Source organism: Schistocerca americana, chromosome 2 (genome assembly GCF_021461395.2).
Source record: "Schistocerca americana isolate TAMUIC-IGC-003095 chromosome 2, iqSchAmer2.1, whole genome shotgun sequence".
NCBI lineage: Eukaryota > Metazoa > Arthropoda > Insecta > Orthoptera > Acrididae > Schistocerca > Schistocerca americana.
The window spans coordinates 557,028,705-557,053,243 of record NC_060120.1 but is presented as its reverse complement, the minus strand read 5'-3'; the positions used below and the strand labels follow the sequence as shown (position 1 = coordinate 557,053,243).

The following is a 24,539-nucleotide window of genomic DNA, read 5'->3' as shown; positions in this document are numbered from 1 at the left end:
CATCCAACAAATCAATTTTCTTTTCCTTTGCCCTGTACATTATTCTCATCGGCAACTTGATTTCATAAGCTCTACACTGGCTGTGGGATAGTTCTTGCGCATATCTGCCCTTGCTTCCTCAGCCATTGTGAGAGTGATATTTTTACAAGTCTAATGGAATGACAGTCTCTTAGATTTTACATGTCATCTTTAACATATTTGGTTACAATTTTCCATAAAACTCTTCAAAATTCTGAAGGAATATTTTCCATCCCTTCTGCCTCATTTGATCGAAAGTCTTCCAAAGCTCAGTTACAATGACTGTAATACTGAATCCATTATGCCTTCAAACCTTACTTTTTGAATGTGGTTGGCGTCACCCACCACCACCACCACCACCGTGGTCAACAATCCAAACCTTATATTATGCAAATATTTTGCATTCCTTCGATATTCTGTCTTCTGACTAAGAATCTTTTCAAGGTCTTTGTAAAATTTCCCATAAACAATGTGTTTTTGTAGTTATCAAACTATAGCACAAAAATCACAAAATATGCTTTGTAAGTTTTATTCCAGTTTGGTGCCTGCTTCGCTTAGCTTGTAATGTAAAAAGCAATCTTGCATTTTATTGTTTACACTGCTGAAATTCCAGAAGATACTGGGGTCACTAGGAAGCGATTCTGCTGCTGCTGCTGCTGCTGCTGCTGCTGTCCAATGTGTGGTTTGATTCAGCTTCCTATGCTGGCCTATTCTGTGCATACCTCCCCATCTCTGAGTAACAATTGCAACCTATGTCCATTTGAAGCTGCTTGCTGTATTAAAGCCTTTGTCACCTTTTACAATTTTTAGTCCTCACACTTATTTCCAATATCAAATGGAGAAATCCTTTATGTCTCGGGATAATGTATCAACTGGTTCCATCTTTTAGTCATGTTGTTCCATAAATTTCTGTTTTCCCCAACTCAATTCAGTACCTTCTCATTTTTTATTGCTCTACCTACCACTTCAGCATTCTTCTGTAGTACCACACTTCAAAAGCATTTATTCTCTTCTTACTGACTTATTTCACTCTAAACAAATACCTCCAGAAAAGACTTCCTAACACATAAATAGATATTACATGTTGACAAACTATTCTTTCTCAGAAATAGTTTTCTTGCTATTGTCTGTCTATTTTATATTCTCTCTAATTCGGCCATCCTCATTTATTTTCCTGCCCCAATAGCAAAACTCTATTACTTTTAGTTTCCCATTTTACAATTAATTCACTCGGCATCACCTAATTCAATTCAGTTCAATTACATTTCATAATGCTTGCTTCACTTTTTGTGTTTAACTCATAATCTCTTTTCAAAACATTATCCATTCTGTTCAATTGTTCTTGTAGTCCTCTCGGCATTTCTGACAATTATAATGCCATCAGCAAACTTTGAAGTTTTTATTTTGTTCATGTACATCCTTTTCAAACTTTTGCTCAAGGTACAGACTGAACAACATTGTGGACAGGCAACAACACTGTCTATCTCCCTTCTCAACTATAACTTCCCTTGCACATCCTTTTATTTATTTATTTATTTATTTATGCATTTATTTTACCTGGCAAGATTAGGGCCTTCAGGCCCTCTCTTACACCTAACCAGGCATACTCAGATTCAACAAATTTCAGTGTCTACAGAAAATTAGGACATATAACATGTTATACAGTATTAGCCTCTTGACAAGAGGCTATTTTCTGTGGAAATTTTAAATATGTTTCTCCATTTTTCTTTATCCACTTTTGCCTTTCTAATAGGCAAGCTCACAACATTTTAATGTGTTTATTTGCTGTGTTTTATGTACAAGTACGGACTAAATGCCGCGTAAAAAATTTCTAAGAGTTGATAAATGCACAACAAAGCCAACTAACATTAAATGTTTATGTGTTGTCTTCCTGTACAGATGCTCTCATACAGAAATGAATTTCCACAAACTCCTTCCAATGAATCTGTGCTTTCCAAAATTTAAATCCTTCAGTGTCATCTGTAAAGTGGCAGCAGCTCAGCCTCAGGCCTACAAACTTCAGAACATTTTTAGGGACACAAGTCACCCATTTTTATAAGGAGTGTCAAGACTTGGTGCTGTGCAAAATCAATTTTCATTTCTTTCACTTTCAGTACAGATCCGTTTCAGCAATGACAGCAGATGTTTACATGGCATTGTAGCTCCAAAACTGTCAAATTACTGTCATAACAAAGTAACTACAGAACTTAATTCAACAAATATAGAAAAACAAGTCAAAATACTGTTGCCAACAAGATAATATGTACATCAATTAATGTAAACAATATAAATGTCACTCAATAATTGCTATGTTAGCTGAAACAGATCTGTATTTTGTGTTTTGTTTTGTTTTAGGGCACAAAAACAACTAAAGTAACACATGCCCATGTCAGAACCATTGAACACTAATACGAAAAAGGAGTTAAAAGCTACTACGTGTTAAGCCGAATCAACGGAAGGAAAAAGAGCTAAGAACAAAGACCTTTTTTTTTAAGGACGATCCTGAACTAAAGATTAAATGTTCTTCACCATATTGCTACAATGGATAAATAGTAAAATGCAGTAGACAGCCTGCGCATCGTTTACAAAAATGGCCAATATCTCAGACAGCAAACATACATCACAATGCAAGTGGTTAAAAAAGCGTATTCAGTCAGGAATTGTGAACTATCAAATGTTGATGACAATGAGCTCAAAGTGGTGGTGGATCATCATCTAAGAAATGATGGCTGACAATGCCCAATATGCAACCTAGCTAAAAGGATCTCCTCGCAGCAAGAAGGCCGGGATGGGGTTGGCCAAGCAGCTAGGAAAGAGGCTCAATGTGTGAAGACAGTGGAAGAAACCCACTGCGGCACCAGAAACTCTTACAAATTTTTTCAGTGGAGAAACAAAAGCCATTGTCAATACACCACAAGTAAAGATGAAAGAGACGTCACTGAAGACGCCACTAAAGGGGACAAGCCCATGGAGGACTACGATAGATATCAAAATCATCGATGAAATGGGAGCCAAAGGTGCCCAGAGGGAGACAGGCCATAACAGGGTTAATGGGGATAGCAAAGACAACAATGCTCAAAACGGTGGCCTGAGGCACTCCGTTTTCCTAGATAAAGGTGTTCGGCAAGGCAGAAGCCACATGTACCTTGAAAACTCTGTCTTTTTAAAAATTACTGAAGGAAACTGGACAGGCAGCCTCTGAAGCATCATGTGTAGAGAGTGTGGACAATACCAGTCCTCCAGCAGGAGTCTTAGGCATTCTTCAAATCAAAAAACATGGCAACTGCCTGGTATTTTTGCAGAAAACTGTTCCTGACATGGGTTGACAAACTGACAAGATAGTCAACTGCAAAACAGCATGCTCAAAACCCACATTGTGCAGTGGATAGTAGATTGCAAGACTTGTGCCACCATACCAGCTAGGCACGAATCATATGTTCCATCACCTTGCTAACACAGCTGGTGAGAGAAATGGGGCAGTAGCTAGAAGGAAGGTGTTTGTCCTTATCACACTTAGGTAAGGGTATGATGGTGGCTCCATGCTAATGTCTGGGAAACATGCCATCCACCCAGATGTCATTGTATGTATGACGGACAAAGTGCTTGCCCAAGAGAGAAAGCTGCTGCAACATCTGAATGTTAACATTGTCTGGCCCTGGAACAGAAGACTGGAATGAAATGAGAGCAAAGTCTAGCACCCACACAATTAAGTCAGTGGCGTAGCATTCACGATTCTGAGAGGAGAAGGACCCGAGTATACTCTACTCGTTTCTAATGGTGGAAAGCAGGGTGATAGTGAGCAGAGCTCGAAATCTCCACAAAATAGTGGCCCAAAGTGTTTTGAGATAGTAATGGGGTCTACAATGACATCATTTGCTACAGTCAGGCCAGAAATTGGGATGTGGGCCTTGGTTCCAGAGAGGGGTTGGAGATTGGCCCACATGACAGAAGAGGGAGTGGAACTGTTAAAAAGCAAATGAATCCAGCTGGCTTTTTCTTTGCTATCCCAAAGAATGCAACAACACTTCGCATGAAACTGTTCACAACGAATACAGTTCACCATCGTAGGATGATGGTTAAAAATCGGAGAGCATGTCTCCGCATGCAAATTGTGCTGCAGCATACCTCAAGTCCTCCAAGCGACAGGGAAACAGCACGGTGAAGAGGAAATGCGAAGAATGGAAAATTCTGCAGCGGTAAGGATACATCTGTAAGGTACTCTAGCTGGTCAACATAACTGGGAAAATGGTGTTCGTCGAAGGTTGTCGGGGAGGAGTAAAGCCTCCAGTCGGCCTTACAAAACTGCCGACTAGGTTTACGTATAGGAATAGGGAGGGGGGAAGGAAAATGAGCACTCCAACAGCTTGCGGCCAGGTGTTCAGTGAGATTGCCTAACTATGAACATCCCAAATGAGCAGCACGACTCCACCACGAGATGGAATGCTGTCCTCGAGGAAGGAGGTCAAAGTGGGTCAGACAGAAACACAATAGGTCAAAGCAGTTGCACAGACGCAATTTTGTTTCCTGGAGGAGACGCTGTGGCTCCAACAGCAGCCGTAATTCCTCTTTATTGGACCAAATGCTGCAGAGAGTCCATTAAGGGAATGTCATGACAGGGAAAGGAAAGAATGAAGAGTTGTCACCTCAGCATCTGCCGAGTGCCAGCCTTTGAAGACACACTGCTACAGGGCACAGAGGCTGGAGAATTCTGCTCCATGAGATCTACAGAGGCGTCGGCAATCTCACTGTGTCGGCGTGTGGATTCCAGAGCAGAAAAATGGATGGTGGTGCGCACCAGCATAACAGAGGTCGGCCAGATGAGGGTGTCATGTGGTGACACTGTTGTAGAGGATCTCCAAGTTGGGGAAGGAAAAGACCATTTGCCTTCTTTTGATTTCTTGGAGACTTTGCAATTGGCAGATGAAGACTTAGACTTTTTTGGCTGCAGAGGCATAAAAAGTCTTTGTGGGAGTATTCCTTCTGTCCTTTCTGGCCTGCTGGCTGTGTAGCAGTTCAATTTGCTGCCAGAGGCAAAAATGGTGGGGCTTTGCACAGCTGGAGGAGATGGGGATGCTGTCTCGACACAGGGTGATTTTACAACTGCAGTGCTGAATTTGAGGTCACAAGTCTGCGTGGCTGTGTCCTTTGTGGAGCAAGGTAAAGCCAGAACGGTACTAAAAGTGCCAGATGGTAAACCACATGGCTTTCAACCAGCCAACAACTTGTGAGTGACTTTACATGGATCTCCTGGACGGCCCGCTCATTGAGATACAATTGACGTTCTCAGGATAAGGCTGCACGGTTGCCATTGCAATTGACACAGCAGGGAGGAGGAGGTGGGCAATCACCCACATGAACATCCCTACCAAAAGTAACACATCTGTACATGTTTTGACAGGACATTCGAGTGTGGTTGTAATGTTGACAATGGTGGCAGTGCATCAGGATGGAATGTATGGTAGGACTGTTATGACTTCATAGCCTGCTTTGATCTTTGATGGGTGTATTACTATATCAAATATGAGAGAGTGTTTGTGTAGGCACTAAGGACGCCCTGATCAGAGAGGTAAGTTTGGATTTTCCCATCAGTCACACCATTGAGCAGCATATTGTAAATAACACCATGCAAAGAATTCAGCATTTGACGGGCCCTGACAGGAACAGGATAGCCGTGGAGGAGCAAAGTTGCGAGCAGTTGTGGTTGAGAATCACAATTATTCTTCAAAAGCATAGTTCCAGTACATAAATGAGAGTAGGATATCAAAGGCTAGCAGTTGCATCAACATCTTTCTGAATAATAAACGGATTATCGGTAGCAAAGGATTCACCTTCAATATAGGATACCATCAGGAACCAAGATGCAGCTGGGAGAGTCTTAGAATATTTAGCCTCATTCCGTTTACATTTAGCAGACAAGACTGAGATGGTGATTGGCTCATTGTGAGAAAATCCCCCGTGACTGCCTGCATCTCCGATAGTGTGCTCCTTCCAACTGCCCCTGACTCTCCTACCCCTAAGATGGGGGCTCACCCACCTTAAGTGATTGTTCACACCTCAGGTCACACCTCTCACACTCCTGACGGAGGAGTCAAGTGGCAATTTGGGAATGTAACAGCTCAGGCAGTCACCCTCCCTGGGCGTGGCCTGTGCCTTTATCATGGGGTACATTCGAATCCTGTCCGTTGACCTGTAGCTGTGAATTACGCTTTCCCCACTCACCTGTTATGCAGCAGACATGTGGGACATCCTTCTGGAGTGCATAGGGGCGTGAAGGGGAAAAAAAACACCCACTGAAGTGGAGGAAGGACTGGAGATGGAGACTGTTGTCAGGCTATTGAAAATACAGAATACATTACCAAAATAACCATGACATGTTCCCAAGGAAGGGGAAAATTAACAGAAAGAGAGACAAGCAGCATGAACCAAGCACAAATGCACCGACAAGTGGTGAGCCCCCCTGGGGGACAGATCTGTGGTGAAAGTGAAAGAAATAACATTAATTAATACCATACAGCAGCGAGTCTGGACACTCCTTATAAATATGTTGCTCGCTGACTCACACTATACTGCAGACGCCAGGATCACAAACTTTCATCCCTTTTTATTTTCTTTTATCTTAACTCATCCTAATGGGAACTACAGAATCACACAATCGTTATGCATATGTTAGGTATTAGTAGGATAGTTTCTTATTGCAGCTGCTTTGTAACAACAATTATGGATCAGAAAAAAGAAGAAATTAAGATCATGCATAAATCTTACCCGGAGATTAACAATGGGCAAAATATGTACATGTAACATGGATTCTTCCAAGCTATTATATTTATGTGACCCTTTACTTATAAATACATGGTAATATTATCTAAAAAATAGCCCTTTCTTACAGTGTCTCTTAATGTTTATTAAAAATATAAAGTACCTATTCCTGGTACCATAAACTCAGACCTCTGTGCTTCTTTCCTACAGCAATAAACTATTCCTCCTTTCACATATATCTCTCTCTCTCTCTCTCTCTCTCTCTCTCTCTCTCTCTCTTTGTATCCACAGTAATAACAGTTATTCACCACTGAAGTCATAAACTGACAAATGCAACCAACACGTAAGTTTTGTTCTTTGCGTAAATCAAACAATACTGTACAAGTCGTGATAATTTCAGCAGGATGTTAAACTGCCCAGAAGGCTATTCTCACTTCAAAGAAAGTTCTATTCTAACAGTATACCAAGGCAGATGGCTTTTATTGGCCAAGATTTGTGTACAAAGAAAACTTTGATATGAACAGCAGGCAGTCACTTGAAGTGATACTCCCAAGTAAAGCAGCTATTTCATAATTACAATTTTCCACACAACAGTTCTGAAAAAGAAACCACCCCTCTTAGTATGGAAACAGAAAGAAAGCTGGTAATCACTGTGCTGACTTGCCACATTGTCCAGTGCACTTTTAAGTGTGCGTAGGTGTGCACAGAGAACATGAGGTAGCCTGGTAGTCAAGATGCAGCAGTGCTACTATAAGCAGAACACACAGCAACATGAAAATAGTTCACAATGAAAAGTAAAACATCTTTTTGTTCCTATCCCCATTCAAAGTGAATTCCTGAACTCTCATCTTAAATATTAAATGTTAAAGATACGCTCAATTTTCTGGAGTAGTTGCAAATGGTTCATGAAAGGAATTAGCTGTGTTTTAGCGAATAGAACTGTTCTCCTTTTTGGCTCCAGTATCTACTTGTTGAGACAATATACTTCATGGCTCTAAAGCTGTGATCACCGACACCTTGTAGAGTCCAATCAACTACTTGTCAAGGGGGCAATAGATTACAAAGAAATTTTAGTTGGTGAATCACTCACAGGACTGAAGAGATTGTACGCTACTTGGTGTGAATTTTTTTCATATTTCTTGGATCATTGAGGTGTAGAAAGAAAGAACCTGGTTAAGTTTCAGTACAAGCTTGCTCTCTCTCTCTCTCTCTCTCTCTCTCTCTCTCTCTCTCTCTCTCTCTCTCTCTCTCTGTGTGTGTGTGTGTGTGTGTGTGTGTGTGTGTGTGTGTGTGTAAGATTATTTGTCAAAACTATCACACACTGTTTAGAATATGAAAATCTTTACGGAGTTTGAAAGCACTTCGTGAAATGGTCCTCCACTGCTATTCAGATGACACCTTCCATTTACCCCTGCCATTCACAGACAACAGATTTGAGTAATTTTAAAATTCTCACAAAAAATATTTTTTTTTAGTTTTTATATTAAAAAGTATACCTTCTTTGCTCTTTTCAGAAGCAGAGTGGCAAGATGGAGGCAGAGTTGACCACGCATGTGCCTTAAGAATTCATGATAGTAGTCCCGTTCACTGGGTGGAGGGGACTGCTGTGACGCCTTTGTTAGCAACTGGTCAAAACTGAAAACAAACAATTCAAACAATGGAATATCACTCTTCACAGTTCTATGTTGTTATAACAACATAGGAAACTCCTGGACAGAATAATACACACACTCATACACACACTATGCCCATGGCAAAACTGGCTTTACTATTAATTACTGAGAGCAGTTCCCCATATAGATGGAGATGGAGTGAACAGAGAGACGCATGAGGTAAGGAGAGGGTAGTGCGATCATGTGAGACGTGTCTTTTGACAGATGACTCAGCTGCATATGATGAAAGAAGTTCGCAGGTTAAAAACGACAGGAGGGGGGTGCGGGGGGGTGCAGGGAAGGAGGGAGGAAAAGGTGTAAATGAAGGGGAAAGACAGGGAGGTAAAAGAGAATGTGCGTGCGCACAGCCTCAGGTAGTGAAGCAGCTGTTGTCATTTGTGTTGTGCACAGCACTTTCTGCAACTGGATGGTCAAGTTTCCTGTTTGTCACAGTTTGGCAGTGGATATTTATGTGATTACAAAAATGGTTATGCTCTATCTTCTGAGCTTCTTTTGTCTTCTTGTACAGTCACTGAGTGATCCATTGAAAGACCTACCTCACACTATCCCACTACTACTCCTCACCTTGTGCATCCTTCCCTAACCCCATCCCACCTCATCCACCCAGGCAACTGCTCTGAGTGTTCAGTATACATCATATGTAGTATTCTGGCACATTTAACATTTTAAAAATAAAATTTTCCATTGATTGAACATTATTAGCATTTTGTTTTATTTTGATTTCAATTAAAATATGTAATAATTTTTTTCTTTCAATTCTTCTCAGAGTCTATTTCAACTGCTGGTAAAACATGTGCCTTTAACACTGTAATACAATAGATGTAAGTAAACATCAGATTAATCTTTGGAAGTTTCTTTGAAACAACTTTTCACAAAAATAATAGTTTACTTAAAATAAGGGAAAGGCAGCTGCTCACCTAAAGCAGATTGTGGAGAATATAGCAGACACATTATCTTGAGTGCTAGCTCTTTTCTAGCAATAGTATACACATTCACAAACACAATCACTCACACGAACATGTCGCGGCCACAGAAGTGTACGTATGGAGTTGAGTGTGTGAATGTGTGAACTATTGCTCGAAAAAATGCTAGTGGTTGTAAGCTAGTGTGAATGGTGGTGTTAGTTATTAGTTACTATGCTCCACACATCAATCCACTGTAGGTGATTGGTTGCCTTTTCTGTATTTTACACAAGTCTCCATTAAGGAATTTGCATTATTGTTATACATCAATTAACTTAGGATATAGCTTCTTTAAATTGAACTTTTACCAAATTTAGGGTGTTAGTGACCTGAATCACAACACCAAGCTCTATAAGAAACCAAGTACAGACATCAGGAAGTAAGCAAGATTCAGTATTTCAGAACTTTTGCTATTGTATGGTCTGTTAATATACACCATAAACAAGATTGTATTCTCATAGGTACACCACACTCCTAACTGCAGGCTAATATTAAGAAATTTAATTACCTGAAGAGAACTTGCACACAATCTGCAACAGTTTTGTGGAGCATAGCATGGTTTTCACCTAAGCTTAAATATGCCTTTTTCTCTTGAACAGATGTATAATACAGGTAAAATTCCCATCCACAAATATCAGAGTATTTCTCTGCATATGCCTGTAAAACAAAAATGAAACTACTGTTAACTGAAGTAATGCAAAATTAATAAAATAAAATAATATACTATAAAAATAAAAAATAAATTTTAGTATATACAGCTATATCAGAAATTTTCAAGATATCTTTTACTTCACTCTGCTCCAAACTGCAAGCTGAAAAACAATATAAATGTAGCAAAAAAACTTACACATACTTACTTCTCATGAGGTGAGAACATCTTTGTTCCTTTGTTTACTGAAGCAGATTAGTCATGTCTTAATTATGTATTTCACAAGTTCGACTCAAATGTAAGTGGTTGTGGATGATTGATGGGTGGAGTGAGGATTGGCACTCAGCAACAGTGGAAAAAGTGTAAATCCAGTAAAACACACAATAGAGGGTGGAGGTCAAAACAGCATAGCGTGAGAAGTTGATGAGTGTGGCAAGCACTTGGGAAGAATGGAAAATGGACAAAGAAACCTGTTTACTGGATTACAACAGATAGGGAAAGATTGAGGAAATGCCATGATGAAAGATAAGTGAATAACAGAAAATGTACAGAATAAAACGTAGATGCATGGAACTCGAGACTGTGAAACACAGCAAAATCTCTAGAGAACCTTCACTGAGCACACGTTGTCATTTTCTTGACCATCCCTTGCTAACTCTGGACACACTGCATCTACAACATTACTCTGCAAATCACAATTACGTGCCTGTTAGAGGATTCATCCAACGACATTCAAGATATTTCTCTATCACTCCACTCCTGGATATCATGTGGGAAAAATGAACGTATAAATCTTCCCATGCTAGCCCCGATTTATTTTAATATGATGCTCATTCCTCACTATATAGGTGGGCGGCAACAACATATTTTTGCGCACTCCGAGGAGAAAGTTGGTGATTAAATTTAATGAGATAATCCTATTGCAACAAAATGCGCCTGTTTTAACGAGTGCCACCCCAATTTGTGAATCATGTCCATGACACCCTCTCCCATATATCGCAATTATACAAAACGAGCTGCACTTTTTTGAGCTTTTTCAACATCTTCTATTAATCCTATCTGATGCATATCCCACACTGTAAAACAATACTCCAGAAAAGGGCGAAAATGCGTAGTGTAAGTTGTCTCTTTAGTAGACCTGTTGGATTTTTTAAAGTGTTCTGCCAATAAAACACATTCCTTGGTTTGCTTTCCCCACAATGTTATCTACGAGATCATTCCAATTTATTTGTATTTCTAATTGATAAGTTTTAGTTGAATTTATAGCCTTTAGAATTGTGTGAATTATTGTGTAATAGAACTTTAGTGGATTCCTTGTAATACTCATGTAGACGAGTTCACACTTTTCATTATTTAGTGTCAACTGCCACTTTTCACACCACACAGATATCTTCCTAAATCATTTTGCAATTTGTTTTGATCATCCGATGACTTTATAAGATGATAAGTGTCAGCATGCTCCGCCATAAAAGCTAACAGGGCTGCTCAGATCATCTCCTTAACTGTTTATATATATCAGGAACAGCAAAGTGCCTACAACACTTCCTTGGTGAACACCAGGCATTACTTCTGTTTTACTCTATGACTTTGTCAATTATTATGAACTGTTATCTTGCCAACAGGAAATAGAAATCCAGTCACAGAACTGAGATGATAGTCCATAAGCACGCAATTTGACTAAGTAACTTGGAAGGAATGGCGTCAAAGGCTGTCTGGAAACCAAACTATGAAATCAACTTCACATTCCCCTTCAATATCACTAATTACTTCGTGAGAATAAAGAGCTAGATGTGTTTCACAAGAAAATATTTTCTAAATCTATGTTGGCTATTTGTCAATAAATCTGTTTCTTCAAGGTAATTCATAATGCTTGAACACAGTAAATGTTCCAAAATCATACTGTAAATAAACATTAGCACTATGGGCCTGTAATTCAGCACATTACTTATATTTCCATTCTTATGTATTGGTGTGACTGTGCAACTTTCCAGTTTTTGGGTATGGATCCTTCGACAAGAGAGCTATTGTATATGACTGCTAAGTGTGGAGCTACTATTATCAACAACTCTGAAAGGAACCTGACTGGTATACAATCTGAACCAGAGGTTTTGCTGATATTAAAGTAATTTAAGCTGCTCTGCTACACCAAGGATACCTACATAAGTTGCTCATGTTAGCAGTTGTTCTTGATTCGAAATCTGGAATATTTATTTTGTCTTCTCCTGTAGAGGAATTTCGGAAAACCGTGTTTAGTAATAATGCCTTAATGGCAACGTCATCAGTAACATTTTTACTGTGCAGTGAAGGTATTGTGTTTTGCCACTGGTGTACTTTATATACAATGAGCAACACTTCGTGTTTTCTGCCAGATTTTGGGAGAGAATTTCACTGTGGAAACTATTAAAAGCATGTCACATTGAAGTTTGCTTTCAAGCTTATGTTAAGATTTGCCAATCTGGGAGGGGATAGGTGGGGTTGTGTGCTTTTAAGTTTAGCATGCTCTTTTTGTTGCTTCTGCAATATTGTTCTGAACTGTTTTGTGCACCATGGGCAGGGGGAGAGGAGGGCCATCAGTATGCCCTCTCATTAATTTATTTGGTATAAATCTATCAATTTCCATTGATACTATTTCTGCGAGTTCAAACCACATCCGGTCCACGATTACATCCCAAATTGGAAGGAGTGAAGATCGTCTCTTAGGAAAGTGCAAAGCGGGATGTTACAATATTTAGTCTAGCTACAACAACCTTGTGGTCACTAATCCCTCTATACGTCAGGATGTTATCTATCTGCTTAGGATTATTTATCACAAAGAGGTCCAGTATGTTTCTGCAGCCATTTACGCTCTGAGTGAGTTCCTGAACTAACTGTACAAAACAATTTTCTGAGAAAGCATTCAGTAAGATTATAGACGAAATTTTATGCCTACCATTGATTGTAAACACGTCTTTTCGGCACCATATCAAGTGTATACTGTAGTCCCCATCAACTATAATTGTACGAGTGTGGTCACCTACATATCCCCAAATCACTACTGGAGTCTATACCACTTAAGCTACCCTCCCAAAAATAGTGAAAATCTCTTTAGGTCCAAAGAGAGACAAATCATTAATACTGACATAAGCCACCATCTGCAGTTGGCTGCATCCTGTGCTCTTCACAACACCCAGAAGCACCAGTTACACGTCTGGAATGACTCCTTCCAGTGTGCACACGGAGTGCACACTTGATTCCTTGGCCTTCGTGGCAGTCATATCCCTAATGGTCCCCATTACATGCCTAACATTGTAACTCCCAAGTAATTCTGGAAAAAAGAAGAAGTGGATGTGATAGTGTAGGCATTTGTGATACTAAGTGCTCAGGTGATGTCAGCAGCTGGTACATTGTGGCACTATGATTTACATCTACTATTTTACATATTTGTGCTGGCCAGACTATAAAAACACAATACTGAGGCAAATGCAGAAATGAGGAAAATGTTAAAACCCCCAGACCAAAAACGCAAGCAAAAACACACGTAACTGGCATATATTATTAAAAATTGCAATTCTCTCCAATAGTTTGTATCAGATCTGTTGACATAAAGGAAATGAAATGTACACTACAACGTTTATACAACCATTTGTGGTAATGAATTTCATCAGTTCTTCAAAAATCACACCTGTGTAACAGCAGTAAAAACTCGGCAAAAAACTTGAATTGGTATCTGGGTACAATGAATTTGGGCTATTTTGCAACAAGCTACAACCACAAATTATACGTTCAAAACACGCGTTTGAGAGATTATCCTTTGTGCTCACCAAGAGAAAAGCAAAAATTGATGAACATGTTGAATTAAACCAAAATCATCAAAGCAGCTAAGTGGTTAAACCGTAAGCATAAATGCAGACATCCGCAGAACAACAAACTGTCACCAATGCTGTTTTTGTTTAAGCTTTCCTTACGAGCTGCACTTCATATGCCTACCACCATTAAAGTGTTATTTTAGACTTAGTGAGAGAAAGAGTCATGAAAAAATGAGTTTACTTCCCCAATTGATGTTACAGGCTTATTAAAAGTTGGCTCAGTGAAATTCTGTACACTGCGTGACACGTAAATTTGAAGGACAGCTTGGGTGCTATAGTTCCGCTTTGTGCCCTCTATCACTGCTATCAGTCTTTACGATCTACAGTGTGTGGTATGAGTATGAACAAAGAATACGAGAGTAGTGTATGTAGTTGTTGCAACTGTATCGTATCAGATTTGAACAAGAAGGTCTTTAAAATGTGCTATCACATAACCCTTGTTCTATTTCTTTGTGACATCTCTGTTCACAGCACATCATCTGCATGAAAATTATATTTCAAGCACTTCACAAAAAGCTTTCACCCATACCTGCGCACTCCCGTCATTGAAGGGCCACTCACCCTCCCCATGCACCCGGTAGGTGAGCTCATTTTACACATGTTAGTGTAGTGTGAAGTGAAACATGGACGGTAAATAGTTTGGACAAGAAGAGAATAGAAGCTTTTGAAATGTGGTGCTACAGAAGAATGCTGAAGATTAGATGGGTAGATCACATAACTAATGATGAAGTATTGAATAGGATTGGGGAGAAGAGAAGTTTGTGGCACAACTTGACCAGAAGAAGGGATCGGTTGGTAGGACATGTTCTGAGGCATCAAGGGATCACCAATTTAGTATTGGAGGGCAGCGTAGAGGATAAAAATCATAGGGGGAGACCAAGAGATGAATACACTAAGCAGATTCAGAAGGATGTAGGTTGCAGTAGGTACTGGGAGATGAAGAAGCTTGCACAGGATAGAGTAGCATGGAGAGCTGCATCAAACCAGTCTCAGGACTGAAGACAACAACAACACAACAACAACAACAACAGTGTAGTGTGGTGGCTGTGCAGGCTATTTAAGTTACTTAACAAGTCGCCAGTCAATAACCATTTACTGCATCTACATCCATGCTCTGCAACCCACCTGACGGTGTGTGGCGGAGGGTACCTTGAGTACCTCTATCGGTTCTCCCTTCTATTCCAGTCTCGTATTGTTCGTGGAAAGAAGGATTGTCGGTATGCCTCTGTGTGGGCTCTAACCTCTCTGATTTTATCCTCATGGTCTCTTCGCGAGATACACATAGGAGGGAGCAATATACTGCTGGACTCCTCGGTGAAGGTATGTTCTCGAAACTTTAACAAAAGCCCGTACCGAGCTACTGAGAGTCTCTCCTGCAGAGTCTTCCACTGGAGTTTATCTATCATCTCTGTAACGCTTTCGCTATTACTAAATGATCCTGTAACAAAGCGCGCTGCTCTCCGTTGGATCTTCTCTATCTCTTCTATCAACCCTATCTGATACGGATCCCACACTGCTGAGCAGTATTCACGCAGTGGGCAAACAAGTGTACTGTAACCCACTTCCTTTGTTTTCGGATTGCATTTCCTTAGGATTCTTCCAATGACTCTCAGTCTGGCATCTGCTTTACCGATGATCAACTTTATATGATCATTCTATTTTAAATCACTCCTAATGCGTACTCCAAGATAATTTATGGAATTAACTGAATACTGTAGATAAATGATATGGGATCTTTCTTTCTATGTGTTTGCAGCACATTACACTTGTCTACATTGAGATTCAATTGCCATTCCCTGCACCATGCGTCATACCGCTGCAGATCCTCCTGCATTTCAGTATAACTTTCCATTGTTACAACCTCTCGATATACCACAGCATCATCCGCAAAAAGCCTCAGTGAACTTCCGATGTCATCCACAAGGTCATTTATGTACATTGTGAATAGCAATGGTCCTACGACACTCCCCTGCGGCACACCTTAAATCACTCTTACTTCGGAAGACTTCTCTCCATTGAGAATGACATGCTGCGTTCTGTTATCTAGGAACTCTTCAATCCAATCACACAATTGGTCTGCTAGTCCATATGCTCTTACTACGTTCATTAAATGACTGTGGTGAACTGTATGAAACGCCTTGCGGAAGTCAAGAAACACGGCATCTAACTGGGAACCCGTGTCTATGGCCCTCTGAGTCTCGTGAACGAATAGCGCGAGCTGGGTTTCACACGATCGTCTTTTTCGAAAACCACGCTGATTCCCACAGAGTAGATTTCTAGTTTCCAGAAAAGTCATTATACCCTAACATAATACGTGTTCCAAAATTCTACAACTGATCGACATTAGAGATATAGGTCTATAGTTCTGCACATTTGTTCGACATCCCTTCTTGAAAACGGGGATGACCTGTGCCCTTTTCCAATCCTTTGGAACACTACACTCTACTAGAGACCTACGGTACACCGCTGCAAGAAGGGGGGAAAAGTTCCTTCGCGTACTCTATGTAAAATCGAACTGGTATCTCATCAGATCCAGCGGCCTTTCCTCTTTTGAGCGATTTTAATTGTTTCTCTATCTCTCTGTCGCCTATTTCGATATCTACCATTTTCTCATCTGTGCGACAATCTAGAGAAGGAACTACAGTGCAGTCTTCCTCTGTGAAACAGCTTTGGAAAAAGACATTTAGTATTTCGGCCTTTAGTCTGTCATCCTCTGTTTCAGTACCATTTTGGTCACAGAGTGTCTGGACATTTTGTTTTGATCCACATACCGCTTTGAGGTAAGACCAACATTTCTTAGGATTTTCTGCCAAGTCAGTACATATAACTTTACTTTCGAATTCATTGAACGCCTCTCGCATGGCCCTCCTCACATTACATTTAGCTTCCCGTAATTTTTTTTTTGTCTGCAAGGCGTTGGCTATATTTATGTTTGCTGTGAAGTTCCCTTTGCTTCCACAGCAGTTTTCTAACTCTGTTGTTGTACCACAGTAGCTCTTTTCCATCTCTTACGATCTTGCTTGGCACATACTCATCTAACGCATATTGTACCATGGTTTTCAACTTTGTCCACTGATCCTCAACACTATCTGTACTTAAAACAAAACTTTTGTGTTGAGCCATCAGGTATCCTGAAATCTGAGTTTTGTTACTTTTGCTAAACAAAAAAATCTTCTTACCTTTTTTAATATTTCTATTTACAGCTGAAATCATCGATACAGTAACCGCTTTATGATCACTGATTCCCTGTTCTGCGTTAACTGTTCCAAATAGTTTGGGTCTGTCTATCACCAGAAGGTCTAATATGTCATCACCATGAGTCGGTTATCTGTTTAACTGCTCAAGGTAGTTTTCAGATAAAGCACTTTAAAAAATTTCACTGGATTCTTTGTCCCTGCCACCCATTATGAACGTTTTAGTCTACCAGTCTATATCCGCCAAATTAAAATCTCCACCCAGAACTATAACATGGTGGGGAAATCTACTCGAAATATTTTCCAAATTATCCTTCAGGTGCTCAGCCACAACAGCTGCTGAGCCAGGGGGCCTACAGACATCCAATTACCATGTCTGAGCCTGCTTTAACAGTGACCTTCACCCAAATTATTTCACATTTCGGATCTCCGTCAATTTCCTTCGATACTATTGCACTTCTTATCGCTATAAACACGCCTCCCCCTTCACTGTCCAGCCTGTCTCTGCGGTATACATTCCAATCTGAGTTTAGAATTTCATCAGTGTTTACATCTGGTTTCAGCCAACTTTCTGTCCCCAGTACTATGTGGGCATTGTGACCGTTTATTAATGAATGCAGTTATGGGACCTTTCTATAGACCCTCCTGCAGTTTATTATTAGCACATTAATATTGTTATTCCCTGTTGCATTCTGCCTACTCCTACCTTGCCGCGTCTCAGGAGGCGTCTTGTCGGGCCTAGGGAGGGTATTCTCTAACCTAAAAAACCCACATGTGCACTCCACATGTACTCCGCTACCCTTGTAGCCGCTTCCTGCGTGTAGTGCACGCCTGACCTATTCAGGGGGACCCTACATTTCTCCACCCAACAGTGGAGGTTGAGAAATGGGCGATGTTTCCTCAATTATGACCGAGCATGTTCTTCGAGACTCAGTGCTTGAACTTAAAAAGGTTGTCGATAGATATTGTGGCTAAATACAGAACATCGAAAATACATGCAAAGAGATTAGGCTGAGTTATAAGTGGCACAAGAAAAAATGGTGGTTGGGCACCTTCGTCACATGCTGGCTCGGTCTGGAACACATTGCTTCGACTGTCTTGTTTTTCCATTAGCACTTCAACCAAGTGGTAGTTGTATCATAATTGCGTGATGAAGATAAATGTTGCAAGATTTGTTGACAACACCGATCGCGTATTAGGTCAGTATTTCTTCTCTCATGTTTCCCCTCTCCATAGCAGCCTAAAATATTCCCTTAACTCCACCGTCACCTGTCGTGCAAACGATCTGCCTTTTGTGCCACTTTTAACTCATTTGAATAAGAACTTAAAATCGAGGTAAACCTTACTCGGTAGAAATGTAAAATCGGGGAAGTTTTAGCATTGATCTTATGGACTTTTCACAGGGGCTACGAATTTATGGCGTAGAATCACGAAAAATGTAAAATTGAAGTTCCACTGTACATCTACATTCTGCAAACCACCATGAAATGCATGGTAGAGAGTGTGTCCCATAATAACAGTTATTAGGATTTCTTCCTGTTCCATTCATGTGTGGATCAGGGCAAAAATTGCTGACTGAATGCCTCTGCTCATGCAGGAATTATTTTAATCTTATCCTCATGATCCCTACACGAGTGAAATGTAGGAAGTTGTGTATTCTTAGAGTCATCATTTAAAGTGATTTGTACGCTATCTCCTTTGCAGACTGATTATGTTTCCCCAAACCAAAGACTACCACCTGCTGTACCCACGACTGCAACTATGTGATCATTCGTACCCCTATGAATTGTTATACCCAGGTATTTGTACAAGTTACTGTGTTTTTGTTTTGTGAAGTGCACAATTTTATATTTCTCAACATTTAAAGCAAGTTGCCAATCCCTGCAACACTGACTACTTGTACAGCTACTTTCAGACAGTACTTCATTACAGATAATTGCATCCTTTACAAAAAGTTTGATTTTACTATTAATATTGTCTTTTAATATCATTAATACACAACATGAACAGCAATGGTCCCAACACACTTCTATGGGCCACTTCTGAAGTTACTTCTACATCCAAGATAACATGCTGCATGCTCCCCAACACAAGGTACTCAATAGTCACAAATTTCACTTGATATCCTATACGATCATACTTTTGGTAGTAAGTACAGGTGTGGTACCGAGTCAAATGCTTTCCTGAAATCAAGAAAAACAGGATCTACCTGACTGCCTTGATCCAAAGTTTTCAGTATGTAATGTGAGAGAAGTGCAATTTGGGTTCACATGTAGGATGCTGCCTGGCACTGAGGTCATTCTTTTTCAATATACCTAATTTTGTTTGAACTCAGAGTATGTTCTAAGATTCTACAACAAATCTATGTCGAGGATATTGGAATGCAGTTTTGTAGATCACTTCTTGTCATAGACTGGTGTGATCTGTGCCTTTTTCCAAGAACTGGGCATGGTTTTTTGTTTGAGGGATCTACGATAGAATGTAGTTAAAAGAGGGCTAACTCGGCCACAAATTTGGTATAGATTTGTTGGTGGAGGAAATATGTTCTTGAAGCAGCTATATATTTTATCTCCAAAGGCTCAACTACGGACAGCATTTGCCAACTCCTGCTTCCCACAAATGCTAAGATTCTTGAGCACAGAATTTTTGATATAGAACAAGTGACATCTGACAAATCAATGTATCCTAAACCATAAAGCAATTTAGAGAGCAAAACTTAGTTTTAAGTTATTTTTCTGTGATGTATTTGATGATAATATAACTGGACAGATAAAACATATTCACCAAGTGGCAGCAGGAGAACACACACTAGTAAAGATCAAAGAAATTGCAAGCTTTCTGAGCCAGTAACTCTTTCTGATTGGAGGGTTGAAGGGAAAGGAAGAGGGATGAAGGAGGAGGACTAGCGATTTTTAGGAAATGGGAAGAGTTTGGAAAAGTCACCCAGTACCTTGAGTCATTGAAGACTTACCAGATGGAATGAGAATCAAATGAAGGCGCCACTCGCCATGGAAACCAACCTAACAGACCATAATCCACCACCTTAGAACTGATCCCAACATTATAATCCTAACAGCCAACAAACTCTCCACCTCTGTGTCTTTAACAATACAGATCACAGGGTGGAGAGCCTCCATCAGCTATCGAAGTCACCCATCTATAAACCATGCCACAGCGACCCCATTCCAAAAAACCAGCAAGATTTCCAGTGCCTCCACAGAATCCTTGGGTCCATCCCAGAACCTTTCCCCTGAGTGCACCTCTCCCCTCATCCCTGCACTCCTATCGTCTACATGCTTCCTCATGTCCATAAACCCAATTCACTATGACCAACTATAGCCTCTCCCATAATTGCCTCTCCTTTGAAGGCAACATCTACAAACAAATTCATTGTACAGCAATGGGCACTCACATGGCCCCATGTTACACTGATCTATTCATGCGCCCTCTACAAGAATCCTCCCTTACCACCCACAATCCCAAACCACTGACCTGTTTCACATTCATTGTTGACATCTTCATGACCTGGGCTGACGGTGAGTGCACCCTATCCACATTCCTCCAGAACCTCCACACTATCTCCCTATTTGCTGCACCTGATCCTCCTCAACCCACCAAGCCACCTTCCTTGATGTGGAGCTCCACTGCAAGTATGGATACACCAGTACCTCCATTCATATTATACCTACCGACCACAAGCAGTACCTCCACTTCAACAGCTACTGCCATCTTATACCATGAAGTCCCACACAGCCCAGCCACCTGTGGTCATTGCATATGCAGTGACAAGCAGTCCTCTGCCGAATAGAACCAGGGTCTCACTGACGCCTTTACAGACCAAAATTATCAACCCAACCTTAGACAGAAACAGATCTCCCATTCTTTTGTCTCTGCAGTCACCTACCACCTCCCCCCCCCCTCTCTCTCTCTCTCTCTCTCTCTCTCTCTCTCTCTCTCTCTCTCTCTCTCTCTCTCTCGCTCCCTACCTCCCCTCCCTCCCTCACTCCATGAACCATATTCTAGCTGCTATCCTTCCCACCCCTCTCACAGTATTCCACCACCTCACCAATCTATACAATACTGTCATTCTTCCTTTCTCTATCCCTGCCTCCAACCCCTTGCCTCGTGGCTCAGGCTCATATCCTCATATCCTTGAAATAAAGGAAGATGCAAGACCTATCCCATACACTGTCCCAACACCATCTACTTCAGTCTCCTCACAGGCATCTCTCTTCCCACCAAAGGCAAAGCTGCTTGTGGAAGCAGTCCTGTAATCAACAAATCAAGCTGCAAACCCTGTGCTGCTTTCTGCGTGGGCACGGCGATTAAGAAGCTGTACATTTGCATGAATGGTCACCGATACATTGTGGACAAGAGGCAGCTGGATATCCAGTGGCTGAACATGCCGTGCAACACAAAGCGCTTCACTCCAACAACTGATTCACAGCCTGCACCATTAGGATCCCACCTACAAACACCAGCTTTTCTGAAATGCAAAGGAGGGAATCCTCCCTGCAATATATCCCACATTCCCGTAAGCCCCCTTGGTCTCGGCGTTTGCTAGTACCGGTCCTCCACTTACTTATCCCATTCTCTGCTTCCACTCCAGCACAGCACAACACAGACTTCCATTCCACCAATGCACCCAGTAGTCCTTTTCCCCTTCAATATATTTTTCTTCCTGCCGCCCCCCCTTTCCCCCAAACTGCATCTCAAGCCCTATCTCATCTCCACCCCCACACTGCCTCTTCACCAACCCACCAGCTCGCTGCTCCCACCACGTGCAGCTACAATTCAGTCTGGCTGCAGCGGCCAGAGACAGTGGTCATGTGTGTGCGAGTTACGCTTATGTGAACTTGTGTGCTTTTTACTTCGGAAGGCCTTTTGGCAAAAAGCATATAATTAGGTTGTTTTTTTTTTTTTTTTTTTTTTTTAATTGTGCCTGTCTGTGATTCTACGTTTCTTCTACATTTACTTAACAAACTGTGACTGGCACTATTTAATACTGTATTTGGAAGTAATACTAACAGAGGTTTACAACTGACATACCACCACCACCACCACCACCACCACCACCAACTATTACAGTAGCAAGATAACAGTGCCATATATAGAGTATGTGTAAAAACTATCACTTACTATCTTGTCACTACACAATTCAGAATTTGAAGTTATGAACACCGAAAGAACAGATATTTTATTATGTTTTGAGCAGATTCATAAGTGGATTAAATGGGGTATTGTAAACAATGAAAAGTTCTGTTCGTAATCTAATTCTGCAGTTGTATTCAAAACAACTGTTATTAAGTATTGCACTGTAATTATTCTGCTTCATTCTCAAGTCAGATCGAAATCAGGGGGAGTGTTCCATGTTCAGGACAGATTCCATCCATAACTTGATGGCAATATGAACTTCAACAATATTGTTTAATTTGTTGGTCATTTTAATGGAAACCAAATTTCTAAGATACCTTAAAACACAACTTACAGTAATGTTTGAATTATTTACTACGTAGTTTACAACATATGAGGTATGTTCAAAAAATTCCAGAACTTTGTACACAATATTTTTCTGTGCTTACCTTTTACTTATTGTGCATGGTCTCCTTTGAAATACTCTCCTCCACAATTGATACACTGCTTCCAATGCAGTTTCCACTGCCGGAAGGAGTCTTGGTACGTCTCTTGCTGGATCGCGCTAAGTGTCATCTGCGTATTTGATCTTGTCTATCGTTGCAAATTTTCATCCTTTCAATGGTTTTCAACTTCGGAAATAAAAGTCTGCAGGGTCCAGATCTGGAGGATGAGGCAGCACAGTGATTTGGTTTCCTGTGCAATAGTCACGCACCAATGGGATAAATGTGCAGGTGAATTATCGCATTATCGTGATGCAAGAGCCATGAATTGTCTCACATTTCAGGCCATTTCCTGCTCACATTTTCTCCCAGGCATCATGACAAGTGCCGATAATATCATCAATTAACAGTTTGTTTCTGTGGTACAAATTCATCATGAACTTATCCTTCAGAGCCAAAGAAAACTATCAGCATGGCTTTCACATTTGACCTGACCTAATGAGCTTTTTGGCCATGGAGAACTTTTCCTGACCCACTGTGAAGACTGAACCTTGGTCTCAGCATCTTCATCACTGACCCAAGTCTCATCACCAGTTACGATTCTCTTAAGGAACATCTAATTCTCATTTGGGCGATCCAAAAGCTCTTCACAGATTGCGAGAGGAAGGTCTTTCTGGTGTTAACTCATGAGCCGTGGGGCGAACTTTGCATCCACACGATGCATTTCAAGATGCTGTGTCAGGATTTCATGACATGATCGAACTGAAAGGTTACGTTCTTTTGCAATCTCTGACAGTCAGTTTTCAGTTGACATTACTGACAGAGCATCATCAGTAGAGACTGAAGGGTGTCCTGAATGAGGGTCACCTCTACTTCCGTCCTGCCATTTTTAAACCGTGTTAACCATTTGTAACATGGAGTATAGCTTAAGCACTCATCACTGTTGACTTCCTGCACTATCTGGTCTCTCTTTGTATTGGTTTTCCTGAGTTGCACGCAAAATTTAATGCTGACACATTCCTCCTCTAACTGTGCCATCTTAAAATTCCCAAACTGTGCAACACAATGTTCTCCTTAATGCAGCACTGAATAATGCCTAACAGACTTACAGCAATGAAACTTCCAACAGTTACACATTAAACACAGACGTGTGCACGGATGACAAATAGATTTCCCTCTAAACACACATTGGCACAAAATTACAAATGTTCTGGAATTTTTTGAACAGACCATGTATTCATGTCAACTTAGTTATTTGTAAAAAATGTCATGCTGCTGCACAAAGTATGTAATAGGTATATTAACAATAACAATGGCCTCTAATGTTTCGAAAGTACTGCAATGCCATATATTCTTTAGCTCTTTCCAACTGGTGATGCATTATGTATACAGGTGCGAACATTAATTTATGACTTATTTATTAGTCATTTTCTCAATGAGCTTCGTTTTAATATATTTAAAACTGTTCTAATTATGAAATAAAATCAATGTTGGTAAGGCTTTACAGTGAGGTGAAAAATCATACGGTACCTCATAATATTGTGCCACACCTTTTGCCAGGCACAGTGCAAAAACTTTATGTGGCATGCACACACCATCAAAAGTTCCCTGCAGAAAGACTGGGCCGTGCTGCCTCTATAGCGGTCCATAACTGTGAATGTGTTGCCAATGTACAATTTTGAGCATGCACTAACCTCTCAATTATGTCTCAAATTTTTGATGTGATTCATGTTTGCCAATCCGGGAGGCCAAATCATTTGCCTGAATTGTCCAGAATGTTCTTCAAACCAATTGTGAACAATTCTGGCCTGCTGACATGGCTCATTCTCGGCCATAAAAATTCTGTCTTAGTTTAGGAACATGAAG

At 40.6% G+C, this 24,539-nt stretch overlaps 1 protein-coding gene across 1 annotated transcript in view; it reads right to left on the bottom strand.

The window, feature by feature from the left end:
• The window catches only part of LOC124595721 (E3 SUMO-protein ligase RanBP2), a 294,537-nt gene that overhangs the window by 198,682 nt on the left and 71,316 nt on the right, over positions 1–24,539 (bottom strand). Inside the window, exons 5-6 of the mRNA XM_047134587.1 lie at positions 9,918–10,066; positions 8,271–8,409 (exon numbers count right to left, since the gene is read on the bottom strand). Coding sequence (XP_046990543.1) covers positions 8,271–8,409; positions 9,918–10,066 — 288 coding nt within the window. The remainder of the gene's footprint in view (positions 1–8,270; positions 8,410–9,917; positions 10,067–24,539) is intronic.